Source organism: Mus musculus, chromosome 16 (assembly GCF_000001635.26).
Source record: "Mus musculus strain C57BL/6J chromosome 16, GRCm38.p6 C57BL/6J".
In the NCBI taxonomy this organism is placed as follows: Eukaryota; Metazoa; Chordata; class Mammalia; order Rodentia; family Muridae; genus Mus; species Mus musculus.
In genome coordinates this window covers 78985639-78999522 of record NC_000082.6, presented here as the reverse complement: position 1 = coordinate 78999522, position 13884 = coordinate 78985639, and the positions used below count along the sequence as shown (strand labels likewise).

The 13884-nt window shown below is 37.5% G+C and overlaps 1 protein-coding gene across 2 annotated transcripts in view; it reads left to right on the top strand.

The window, feature by feature from the left end:
* Positions 1–13884, top strand: part of Tmprss15 (transmembrane protease, serine 15) — a 138090-nt gene that overhangs the window by 91575 nt on the left and 32631 nt on the right. For both annotated transcript variants that reach the window (NM_178855.4, NM_008941.3), the window contains 2 exons: positions 11769–11879; positions 13516–13648. In NM_178855.4, coding sequence (NP_849186.2) covers positions 11769–11879; positions 13516–13648 — 244 coding nt within the window. The remainder of the gene's footprint in view (positions 1–11768; positions 11880–13515; positions 13649–13884) is intronic.

Below are 13884 nucleotides of genomic sequence, written 5' to 3'. Positions count from 1 at the left end.
TATTGCTCTTATATAATTCATACTCTGAAGAAAAGAAAGAGTGTGTGAGTATTTTGAAAAATGTCTCTGAGAAAGTTACCAAAATCATGTACTTTAATGAAATCAATACAGAGCCTATGCCGTTTTCTGTGAAGGGCATTTTTGCATTTGGTTGGCTCTGGACCAACATTTTGGTCATGAGCATCTACCATATACAACCACCAAACCCAGACTCTACTGTGGATGCCAACAAGAGCTTGCTGGCAGGATCCTGATATAGCTGTCTCCTGAGAGGCTCTGCCAGTGCTTGAAAAAATACAGAAGTTGATGCTCACAGCCATCCATTGGATGGAGCACAGGGTCCCCAATGAAGGAGCTAGAGAAAGGACCCAAGGAGCTGAAGGGGTTTGCAGCCCCATAGGAGGAACAACAATATGAACTAACCAGTACCCCCAGAGCTTCCTGGGACGAAACCACCAACCAAAGTAAACACATAGTGGGACTCATAGCTCTAGCTGCATATGTAGCAGAGGATAGCCTAGCCGCTCATCAATGGGAAGAGAGGCCCTTGGTCCTGTAAGGCTCTATGCCCCAGTGTAGGGGAATGCCAGGGCGAGGAAGAGGGAGTGGGTGGGTTGGTTGATCAGGGGGAGATGGGAGGGGATAGGAGGTTCTTCGGAGAGGAAATGTGGAAAGGGGATAACATTTCAAATGAAAGTAAAGAAAATATCTAATAAAAAATGAAGAAGAATCTTTATAATTGAAGATGAGAGAACATCAGTCATGACTATTGTGCAGAGCTGCCATTCCCGCTGGACCCAGAAGACAATTCCCTGACATCCTCACAGTGACACAGTTGTCCCCAGTATTGTCTGTCAAGCTTGGTTTTTTTGTTGTTGTTGTTGTTGTTTTGTTTAATTGTTTTTTTCAATAACAGAAGCCTGAAACACAGTTAGAGAACCAGAGACTTGGAAATAAAAGATAATCAAGCCAGCAATGTACAGTGAGATGGGGTACAAAGACTCCCTTCTATTGATGTTCTGCTTTGACAATAATTTTAGAAAAAAAATATGTGAAAATTATGTTATAAACTGTTTCCAGTGTTTATGAAGACTTTCCTTGTCTTCTGACATATATTAGGGATCCTTGAACATTTTCTATTAGAGTTATGAGGCATATTTTATTTTATGTTTTTTTATTTTATTTATCCTCTCCTCACCATTTCCATTCATGTTGAACTTGAGGATTCACAGTAGATATTAATTATGGTAAGTTGCTTGTGGATGCGCACCAGTTACCTGTTTCTGATCCAAGCCGTCTTCAGGTGGGATTCAGTAGAACATACAGGAAACTCACAAATGGCAGCTGACTACAATCAGGGCTCCTGGGCCCTCTCCAGTTTTGTGTGCTGTGTGCCTTAGGAACCAATTCAGTGCCTTTTTTAAAAAGCAAGCATATGGTGTCTAAATGAAGCAGAGCTATAGAGACTTCATAAAGAGAAGATGGGGAAATTCAAGTCTGAATAATATTACATTTTTCTTTCTCACCATGGGCATAAAACTATCTGAGGTAAGATTTCAGACTCTAGAGAGTAAATTGTTGTGTCAAAGACTTCCTAATGACCTGAAATAATGTATGTTCCAAAAAATGAGAATCAAGTTTAGATATATATGGAAAGCTTTAAATAGCCTATTTATATCTCCTCTCATATTTTATAATTCCTATTCACTTCAGCAACAATACACCATTTTTCTCCATTTGGAAATTGTTTGTTTATCTAATATATTCTAACATCTAAATTAGTTATCTTTTCTGGACTTTCAGGTATAATCCTAACGGCTTTGAGTATAGAAGGACAGTAAATTACATTATTTTAGACAGGGACATGGTGCATGTTTATATTCAAATTTTATTTGTATTTATTAATATTTATATTTATTTTAACTAAAATATGCCTTTCAAACTGAATATAGCTCGACTATAATAATAAAAGCAAAATTATCAATAAATATATCTATAAATAAGTACTGTCATTGTACATTCATTTAACATAATGATTATAATAGCTATGAAAAACATGAAAAGTAATTTAATAGTAACTGGTAATGACTAACAGGGTATATTAAAATATTTGATTATGATCCAAAATTAATCTGTTACCTTATAAAAATTAACATATGTTGACATACATATTGTTGTAGAATGTATATTTACATGTGTGCATTTACTTTTAAGATTTTCTTTATTCAAAATGTGAGTTAAAGAAATGATAACGTCCAGAAGAAAAAGAAATGTTCTCACTAAAAAACTCATGATTCATTGTAACACACACACACACACACACACACACACACACACACACATATATATATATATATATGATTTTATATACATATATAAAATCATTTGGGGTCATTTGTCATCTCAGTAATCTGTTTAAAAATATGTGTTTGTGAAGCAAATTGATAATTGCATTTACTAGAACCTCCCTAATAAAATTATGTTTTGAGATATATAACCTACTTTTCTCCTGTTATAAAAATTTGGAGAAAATGCCAGTCATAACCTCCTAAAAATACCTTCATTAAGGCAAATTAGATTTCGGGTAAATGATAGGATATTTTAAAGCTTAAAATAGACAAACATCCCCCAGTTATTTTCTGTTACCAAGATTGGATGGTTAGATATATCCCCTGCTTATCTAGTTGTCTGAAGGGAAAAGTGGTAGAACCAGAGTGAAGGACATGAATGTTGATTTAACAGAAAGATGTTTTAGAGCTCAATGTTAGGACATACCTGAGAGAGAGAGAGAGAGAGAGAGAGAGAGAGAGAGAGAGAGAGAGAGAGCAAGAGAGAGCGAGAGAGAGCGAGAGAGAGAGAAAGAGAGAGAAAGAGAGAGAGTAAGTATTTAAAATAACAATTTACATTTTGAGACTCACATACATGTATATAATATATTTTATTATATCCACCCCCAAGTTCCAATTCCCCCTCTCAACATTATACCCTCTGATTTTTAAATTTTATGGTTTTTTTTTACATTTGCTTAGTGAATGCATGTATATGTGTGGACATCTGTTTATTGGAACTAATGCCAAAATCAGAGAATGATGATCGTAGGAGTGCATTCTCTTCTTCCACCAGGTGGATCCCTAGGTTCAAACTTAGTTTCTGTGCCTTTGCAGCAATTACAGCGATCCATTAGGTTTAATTCTCAGTCCAATTAATATTACCAATTAATAATGAGTGTGGGTTCATCTAGTAGATCATTATAACCTTCTAGGGACCACATCCCCCCCAAAAAATGGATCTCCTTCCTTTACTAACTATCAACCTCCAAAGTCACCCCAGGTAAAGATAATGGGACAAGAGAGACTCCTACATCTATGCTAGATTGTTGACTTACTTGTTCTTGAGTAGATCTTGTTCAAGTCATCAAAGCTGCTATGAATTTGTGAGTGCTACAGATATGTCACTCAAAAAGACAGCATTTCATGAGACTTCTTTGCACTTCTCATCTCTTGCAATCTTCACATTGCCTCTTCGGTGATATTCTTGAGACTTGGGGGAATTTAGGATGGAGGCTTGCAGTCACATTCTCAATACTATGGCAGAAGAAATACTCAAGAAAAAGCAAGTCAGTAATCTACCATGGATGGACGTGTCTCTTGTGACCCATTATCTTTATCTGCTGTGCTACTGGAAATTGATGACTACTAAATGAAGAAGAGTCATTTTTCTTTAGGAATGTGGCTCCTAAAAAGGTCCTCATGATCCAATAATCTCAGAAAGATTAATTTATGTACATAATCAGTCTTGAATGATTAAAAAAAGACACAAAATTGGGTAGGAAAGGGAAGAGAGTGTATCAACGTTAGAGGCTTAGAGAGCATAATCAAACATGAGACCTTCAAAGAATAATTTAAAAATCTCTCATTAAAAAATGTACAATATTTAATACTTTTGTCAGATTTGACTCTAAAACTTAGATTCCTAGCTGAAATGATTTCCATCAAGGACCACTACCACCTTTGGTTGTTATAAATAAACCCTGAGAGCTACAATAATGACTGGTCTGGCAAGACATACAAACACAGTTAAAAAAAAAAAAAACTTGTAAGGAAAGAAAATAATGATAGCAAAAGTGAGAGAGAGATTGGTGTTTTATATCTCTATGAATTTTAATAATTTTTAAAACCCCACCTTCCTCAAATATTGTCAGATTAGCCAACACAGAACAATTGTTTCTAGAGAAAACCCAGGCATATTATCTATACTTTTCATAACTTTTTTCAAATGTCAAAACCTATCCTTGTTTTATATGTATATCTGATTAGTGACACTGTATCATATATGTGCACAACACACACACACACATTCACACACATTCACACATATGCCAAATGAATAGTTAATTTTGAGTAACTTTTTCCATGGAAGTAGTTCTTCCTTTTATTTCTGATATCCTTCTAATATAAGTTGTGACTTAGTGAAATCAATCCAAGTTTGATATAATGATAAAATTTTGATTTTAATTTATATTTTCTAGTTGTTTTCAAAGTAGAGATCTCCAGAGTCGTCTTGTTATCAAAGGGTTTTGTTTTTGCTTCCAGAATGTCAATGTACCACAGAGCATGAGGCGTTAAGTGTCCCCATAAACAGCTGTGCAGTCACAGAGTATCAACATTATAAGTGATCTGAACAGGGCTCCTCTTGTCATAAAGCCCTTCTTTCTTTTTTTTTTTTTTTTGTAAGTCAAATATGTAGGACATTTTTATTTCAACTTGAGACACAGTACAGTCATCTGACAGGAAGGAATGCCAGTTGAAAGAATTCCTCCATAAGGTTGGATTGTAGGCAAGCTTGTAGGGCATGTTATCAATTAATGATTGATGGGGGATGATCTAGGCCATTATGAATAACCATTCATGGGCTGAATTCTATACAGAAGCTGGCTGAGAAACCCAATATGAGAAAATCAATAAGAAAAACTCCTTTGCAGGCTCTGTATCACCTGCTTTCTCTATATTTTGATCCTGTTTGATTCCTGTACTAACTTCTTTCAGTGATTTGAAAGTATAAGCCTAATAAATTTTCTCCCCATCTTGATTTTGGACATTCTTTTTCATCATAGTGATAGTAATTATAATTAAGACACCAAAAAAATCCTTTTACTTCTGCAGTCATTTGCTTATGGTTTTTCTTTTTTTTTTTTTTATTAGGTATTTAGCTCATTTACATTTCCAATGCTATACCAAAAGTCCCCCTTACCCACCCACCCCCACTCCCCTACCCTCCCACTCCCCCCCTTTGGCCCTGGCGTTCCCCTGTACCGGGGCACACAAAGTCTGCGTGTCCAATGGGCCTCTCTTTCCAGTGATGGCCGACTAGGCCATCTTTTGATACATATGCAGCTAGAGTCAAGAGCTCAGGGGTACTGGTTAGTTCATAATGTTGTTCCACCTATAGGGTTGAAGATCCCTTTAGCTCCTTGGGTACTTTCTCTAGCTCCTCCATTGGGAGCCCTGTGATCCATCCATTAGCTGACTGTGAGCATCCACTTCTGTGTTTGCTAGGCCCCGGCATAGTCTCACAAGAGACAGCTACATCTGGGTCCTTTCAGTAAAATCTTGCTAGTGTATGCAATGGTGTCAGCATTTGGAAGCTGATTATGGGGTGGATCCCTGGATATGGCAGTCTCTACATGGTCCATCCTTTCATCTCAGCTCCATACTTTGTTTCTGTAACTCCTTCCATGGGTGTTTTGTTCCCACTTCTAAGGAGGGGCATAGTGTCCACACTTCAGTCTTCATTTTTCTTGAGTTTCATGTGTTTAGGAAATTGTATCTTATATCGTGGGTATCCTAGGTTTTGGGCTAGTATCCACTTATCAGTGAGTACATATTGTGTGAGTTCCTTTGTGATTGTGTTACCTCACTCAGGATGATGCTCTCCAGGTCCATCCATTTGGCTAGGAATTTCATAAATTCATTCTTTTTAATAGCTGAGTAGTACTCCATTGTGTAGATGTACCACATTTTCTGTATCCATTCCTCTGTTGAGGGGCATCTGGGTTCTTTCCAGTTTCTGGCTATTATAAATAAGGCTGCTATGAACATAGTGGAGCATGTGTCCTTCTTACCAGTTGGGGCTTCTTCTGGATATATGCCCAGGAGAGGTATTGCTGGATCCTCCGGTAGTACTATGTCCAATTTTCTGAGGAACCGCCAGACTGATTTCCAGAGTGGTTGTACAAGCCTGCAATCCCACCAACAATGGAGGAGTGTTCCTCTTTCTCCACATCCTCGCCAGCATCTGCTGTCACCTGAATTTTTGATCTTAGCCATTCTGACTGGTGTGAGGTGGAATCTCAGGGTTGTTTTGATTTGCATTTCCCTGATGATTAAGGATGTTGAACATTTTTTCAGGTGCTTCTCTGCCATTCGGTATTCCTCAGGTGAGAATTCTTTGTTCAGTTCTGAGCCCCATTTTTTAAGGGGGTTATTTGATTTTCTGAGGTCCACCTTCTTGAGTTCTTTATATATGTTGGATATTAGTCCCCTATCTGATTTAGGATAGGTAAAGATCCTTTCCCAGTCTGTTGGTGGTCTTTTTGTCTTATAGACAGTGTCTTTTGCCTTGCAGAAACTTTGGAGTTTCATTAGGTCCCATTTGTCAATTCTCGATCTTACAGCACAAGCCATTGCTGTTCTGTTCAGGAATTTTTCCCCTGTGCCCATATCTTCAAGGCTTTTCCCCACTTTCTCCTCTATAAGTTTCAGTGTCTCTGGTTTTATGTGAAGTTCCTTGATCCACTTAGATTTGACCTTAGTACAAGGAGATAAGTATGGATCGATTCGCATTCTTCTACATGATAACAACCAGTTGTGCCAGCACCAATTGTTGAAAATGCTGTCTTTCTTCCACTGGATGGTTTTGGCTCCCTTGTCGAAGATCAAGTGACCATAGGTGTGTGGGTTCATTTCTGGGTCTTCAATTCTATTCCATTGGTCCACTTGTCTGTCTCTATACCAGTACCATGCAGTTTTTATCACAATTGCTCTGTAGTAAAGCTTTAGGTCAGGCATGGTGATTCCACCAGAGGTTCTTTTATCCTTGAGAAGAGTTTTTGCTATCCTCGGTTTTTTGTTATTCCAGATGAATTTGCAAATTGCTCCTTCTAATTCGTTGAAGAATTGAGTTGGAATTTTAATGGGGATTGCATTGAATCTGTAGATTGCTTTTGGCAAGATAGCCATTTTTACAATGTTGGCCCTGCCAATCCATGAGCATGGGAGATCTTTCCATCTTCTGAGATCTTCTTTAATTTCTTTCTTCAGGGACTTGAAGTTTTTATCATACAGATCTTTCACTTCCTTCGTTAGAGTCACGCCGAGATATTTTATATTATTTGTGGCTATTGAGAAGGGTGTTGTTTCCCTAATTTCTTTCTCAGCCTGTTTATTCTTTGTGTAGAGAAAGGCCATTGACTTGTTTGAGTTAATTTTATATCCAGCTACTTCACCGAAGCTGTTTATCAGGTTTAGGAGTTCTCTGTTGGAATTTTTAGGGTCACTTATATATACTATCATATCATCTGCAAAAAGTGATATTTTGACTTCCTCTTTTCCAATTTGTATCCCCTTGATCTCCTTTTGTTGTCGAATTGCTCTGGCTAATACTTCAAGTACTATGTTGAAAAGGTAGGGAGAAAGTGGGCAGCCTTGTCTAGTCCCTGATTTTAGTGGGATTGCTTCCAGCTTCTCTCCATTTACTTTGATGTTGGCTACTGGTTTGCTGTAGATTGCTTTTATCATGTTTAGGTATTGGCCTTGAATTCCTGATCTTTCCAGAACTTTTATCATGAATGGGTGTTGGATCTTGTCAAATGCTTTTTCTGCATCTAACGAGATGATCATGTGGTTTTTGTCTTTGAGTTTGTTTATATAATGGATTACATTGATGGATTTTCGTATATTAAACCATCCCTGCATCCCTGGAATAAAACCTACTTGGTCGGGATGGATGATTGCTTTAATGTGTTCTTGGATTCGGTTAGCGAGAATTTTATTAAGAATTTTTGCATCGATGTTCATAAGAGAAATTGGTCTGAAGTTCTCTATCTTTGTTGGATCTTTCTGTGGTTTAGGTATCAGAGTAATAGTGGCTTCATAAAATGAGTTGGGTAGAATACCTTCTACTTCTATCTTGTGAAAAAGTTTGTGCAGAACTGGAGTTAGATCTTCTTTGAAGGTCTGATAGAACTCTGCACTAAACCCGTCTGGTCCTGGGCTTTTTTTGGCTGGGAGACTATTAATAACTGCTTCTATTTCTTTAGGGGATATGGGACTGTTTAGAAGGTCAACTTGATCCTGATTCAACTTTGGTACCTGGTATCTGTCCAGAAATTTGTCCATTTCGTCCAGGTTTTCCAGTTTTGTTGAGTATAGCCTTTTGTAGAAGGATCTGATGGTGTTTTGGATTTCTTCAGGATCTGTTGTTATGTCTCCCTTTTCATTTCTGATTTTGTTAATTAGGATTTTGTCCCTGTGCCCTTTAGTGAGTCTAGCTAAGGGTTTATCTATCTTGTTGATTTTCTCAAAGAACCAACTCCTCGTTTGGTTAATTCTTTGAATAGTTCTTCTTGTTTCCACTTGGTTGATTTCACCCCTGAGTTTGATTATTTCCTGCCGTCTACTCCTCTTGGGTGAATTTGCTTCCTTTTTTTCTAGAGCTTTTAGATGTGTTGTCAAGCTGCTAGTATGTGCTCTCTCCCGTTTTTTCTTGAAGGCACTCATAGCTATGAGTTTCCCTCTTAGAAATGCTTTCATTGTGTCCCAAAGGTTTGGGTACGTTGTGGCTTCATTTTCATTAAACTCTAAAAAGTCTTTAATTTCTTTCTTTATTCCTTCCTTGACCAAGGTATCATTGAGAAGAGTGTTGTTCAGTTTCCATGTGAATGTTGGCTTTCTGTTATTTATTTTGTTATTGAAGATCAGCCTTAGTGCATGGTGATCTGATAGGATACATGGGACAATTTCAATATTTTTGAATCTGTTGAGGCCTGATTTGTGACCTATTATGTGGTCAATTTTGGAGAAGGTACCATGAGGTGCTGAGAAGAAGGTATATCCTTTTGTTTTAGGATAAAATGTTCTGTAGATATCTGTCAGATCCATTTGTTTCATCACTTCTGTTAGTTTCAGTGTGTCCCTGTTTAGTTTCTGTTTCCATGATCTGTCCATTGGTGAAAGTGGTGTGTTGAAGTCTCCCACTATTATTGTGTGAGGCGCGATGTGTGCTTTGAGCTTTACTAAAGTTTCTTTAGTGAATGTGGCTGCTCTTGTATTTGGAGCATAGATATTCAGAATTGAGAGTTCCTCTTGGAGGATTTTACCTTTGATGAGAATGAAGTGTCCCTCCTTGTCTTTTTTGATGACTTTGGGTTGGAAGTCAATCTTATCAGATATTAGGATGGCTACTCCTGCTTGTTTCTTCATACCATTTGCTTGGAAAATTGTTTTCCAGCCTTTCATTCTGAGGTAGTGTCTATCTTTTTCTCTGAGATGAGTTTCCTGTAAGCAGCAAAATGTTGGGTCTTGTTTGTGTAGCCAGTTTGTTAGTCTATGTCTTTTTATTGGCGAGTTGAGACCATTGATGTTAAGAGATATTAAGGAAAAGTAATTGTTGCTTCCTGTTATTTTAGTTGTTAAAGGTGGCATTCTGTTCTTGTGGCTGTCTTCTTTTAGGTTTGTTGAGGGATTACCTTCTTGTTTTTTCTAGGGCGTTGTTCCCGTTCTTGTATTGGTTTTTTTCTGTTATTATCCTTTGAAGGGCTGGATTCGTGGAGAGATAATGCGTGAATTTGGTTTTGTCGTGGAATACTTTGGTTTCTCCCTCTATGATAATTGAGAGTTTGGCTGGGTATAGTAGCCTGGGCTGCAGTTTGTGTTCTCTTAGTGTCTGTATAACATCTGTCCAGGCTCTTCTGGCTTTCATAGTCTCTGGTGAAAAATCTGGTGTAATTCTGATAGGCTTGCCTTTATATGTTACTTGACCTTTTTCCCTTACTGCTTTTAGTATTCTATCTTTATTTAGTGCATTTGATGTTCTGATTATTATGTGTCGGGAGGAATTTCTTTTCTGGTCCAGTCTATTTGGAGTTCTGTAGGCTTCTTGTATGTTCATATGCATCTCATTCTTTAGATTTGGGAAGTTTTCTTCAATAATTTTGTTGAAGATGTTTGCTGGACCTTTGAGTTGAAAATCTTCATTCTCATCCACTCCTATTATCCGTACGTTTGGTCTTCTTATTGTGTCCTGGATTTCCTGGATATTTTGAGTTAGGATCTTTTTGCATTTTCCATTTTCTTTGATTGTTGTGCCGATGTTCTCTATGGAATCTTCTGCACCTGAGATTCTCTCTTCCATCTCTTGTATTCTGTTGCTGATGCTCAAATCTATGGTTCCAGATTTCTTTCCTAGGGTTTCTATCTCTAGTGTTGCCTCGCTTTGAGTTTTCTTTATTGTGTCTACTTCCCTTTTTAGGTCTAGTATGGTTTTGTTCATTTCCATCACCTGTTTGTATGTTTTTTCCTCTTTTTCTGTAAGGACTTCTACCTGTTTGATTGTGTTTTCCTGTTTTTCTTTAAGGACTTGTAACTCTTTAGCAGTGTTCTCCTGTATTTCTTTAAGTGATTTATTAAAGTCCTTCTTGATGTCCTCTACCATCATCATGAGATATGCTTTTAAATCTAGGTCTAGGTTCTCAGGTGTGTTGGGGTTCCCTGGACTGGGCGAAGTGGGTGTGCTGGGTTCTGGTGATGGTGAGTGGTCTTGGTTCCTGTTAGTAAGATTCCTCCGTTTACCTTTCGCCATCTGGTAATCTCTGGAGTTAGTAGTTATAGTTGACTCTGTTTAGAGATTGTTCTTCTGGTGATTCTGTTACCGTCTATCAGCAGACCTGGGAGACAGATTCTCTCCTCTGAGTTTCAGTGCTCAGAGCACTCTCTGCTGGCAAGCTCTCTTACAGGGAAGGTGCGCAGATATCTTGTATTTGGACCTCCTCCTGGCCGAAGAAGAAGGCCCAAAACAGGACCTTTCTCAGACAGTGTGTTGCTTTGGCAGTTCCCAGGTGGTACAGACTCTCACCTAAGCAGACTAAATTCCTAAGTTCCTTGGAGTCCCGGGACCAAGATGGCGACCGCTGCTGCTGTGGCTTAGGCCGCCTCCCCAGCCGGGTGGGCACCTGTCCTCCGGTCCGGAAGGTGGCCGGCTGTCCCCGGCCCACACAGGGTGCTGCCTCAGCGCCTCTGTGCTTCTGCCTGTTCCAGAAGCTGTCAGGTTCTCTGGCGCACCCTCTCACCTGTTCAGACTAATTTCCTAAGTTCGGCGGGTCTCGGACCAAGATGGCGACCGCTCAAAGCCCTTCTTTCTAAGTCACGATGATAAGTGTCTTGAGGGAGGTATCTCCCAGTCATGTTTTAGATCCATAGAGTCAGGTCATTTTAAGAACAATCTCAGTTACCTCTTAGAACTTTCCCTGATGCATTTTTTCAAAAAAGATGGCCAAGGTTTAATCTATATTCATTCAATCCACATGTATAACTTTAGGGCTGTTTCTGACGCAATCTGGGTAAGAAATTTTGGAGTATTTCAACATTGAAGCTTCTTTAAGCACTAAAGCAAATGTCTGATGTTTAAAGGTCCATAAATGGAATGGGTATTCATAAACCTTCAACTTGTGGTTTGTTTGTTTGTTTGTTTGTTTGTCTCTATAAAATAAACAGAGCCCTGCCAAGATGACGAATTTCAGTGCAAAGATGGAAACTGCATTCCTCTGGGGAATCTCTGTGATAGCTACCCGCACTGTAGAGATGGCTCAGATGAAGCAAGCTGTGGTATGTCTGATTTTCATGAACATGCTTGTGTTGCATTAACTTATTGGATTTTAGATTCTCCAACCATGAAAGGTAGAACACATATTGTTGCATTGCAAGTGTTGAGGAATGTGAATGGCTCTCCATATAGGAGCTTCCAAACCATTTTGTTTTGCAGTAAAACTAATATACAGACCTCTGGTTTGTTTATGTTACTTGGTTACATGTTATAAAACTGTAAGACTAGAACCAAAAAGATTCTTTCAGAAAACATAAATATAAAAGACAAATATAAGCAAGCCAGGCACCTTAGTACCTGGCCCTTTGGCTATTCTATTTTGCTTATTGCCTTCAGAAGGAGCATCTGACTGCATATTATAACTGACTTATCTTTGTATTTTTAGTTCTTAAGTGTTTTCTTTGATTGGCTTCGTGCCAAGCCTTCATTTCAGGTTGCAACAGTTATATGAATAATGTATTATTTTATCATATATTATTTTAATTTTATTTCTAAAAATTATTACATATTGTATGTGCTTTGCAATATAAATGTGTGATGAAAAGGTTCCATATCAATAACTACCTTGATTTAGCACTGAAAAAACTGAGTTGAAAGAAGTTATCCATCTGTCAGAGATCACATGCCTCACAAGAGCTAAGAATGGTTTTTGAATCACCATCTGTTTAATTCAATATCAAAGTCTTTTACTGAGAGAATAAAGTAAAAACAACAACAGCATGGTGTGTGTAGGTCAGACTTGCATTGCTGAGAATTTCTTTCCTTGAAAACAAACTTAGGTTGAACCCCTTCCTGGGCATAATAAGTGAAATATTCTCTACAGAATGTTTATAAGATAGTAGGAAGAAGAGAAAAATCAAAGCATATACAGAGAATAAAAATATGGTTTCTGAAAAGGCACCGCTAGTGTACAAAACACATAAGTTTTCTCCTTAATTTCATTTTTCCCTCCCTCTTCTAGTTTACAAGTTTATAAGCATCACTTTTCATAAATAAATTTTAATAACTTAAGTAACAAAATACACAACTTTATTTTTGCTCATTTGCTGGAAAATAAACTTGAACATTTTGCTTCTTTTCAATTTATAGTCATAGAAAATGACAAAGTAATATAATAGCAACTCAGTTTGAATTTATCAATTTATACCTTCTAAGATACTCTTCAAAAATTAAAATCGCTAATCCAACTGTTAAGTATGAGCACTTTTTCCTTAAGGCCACCAATCCCCAGTGAAATTAACCAAGATGACCCTGTGTATAATCCAATATGCTAAATGAATCTCTATGTACTTATTGGTATTTTACAAATTTTGTTGAAATTTTTAAAATTATAGATATAACTTTATGGGATGCAAAGTGGCATTTTGCATTATGCATACAATGTGAAATGAACAAAACCTAACTAATCAATAGAAGCAGCACTTCAAGTGCTTAATAGGTTTTTTGTGATGAGGTAGTTTGAAATTTATTTATTTATTATTTTAGCAACTTAAGAGTAGATACTCAATATATTTGTACTGTATACTTGGTCACAAAAAAACTTCTTTCCTCCAGTATAGATGAATTATTTTCTCTTTGACCACATGGCTCCCACTCACTTGTTTCTTGTAACCACCATCCTATTCTCTGCATTTTTAGTGCGTTTTCTTAATGGCACAAGAAGCAACAATGGGTTGGTACAGTTCAATATCCATAGCATATGGCATATAGCTTGTGCTGAGAACTGGACCACACAAATTTCAAATGAAGTTTGTCATCTTCTGGGACTAGGGTAAGTGATTATAATCTGCTTCCCTATTTTTCATTATTAAAAATGCTTGTAATGTGTGTGTGCGTGTGTGTGTGTGTGTGTGTGTGTGTGTGTGTGAGAGAGAGAGAGAGAGAGAGAGAGAGAGAGAGAGAGAGAATGAATATGGGTATATGCATGCCAGGGTACATATGTGAACAACAGAGGACAACAAAGTTTTGGTATTTTGGTATTTGGAATTATATTTTATTTGATAGTAT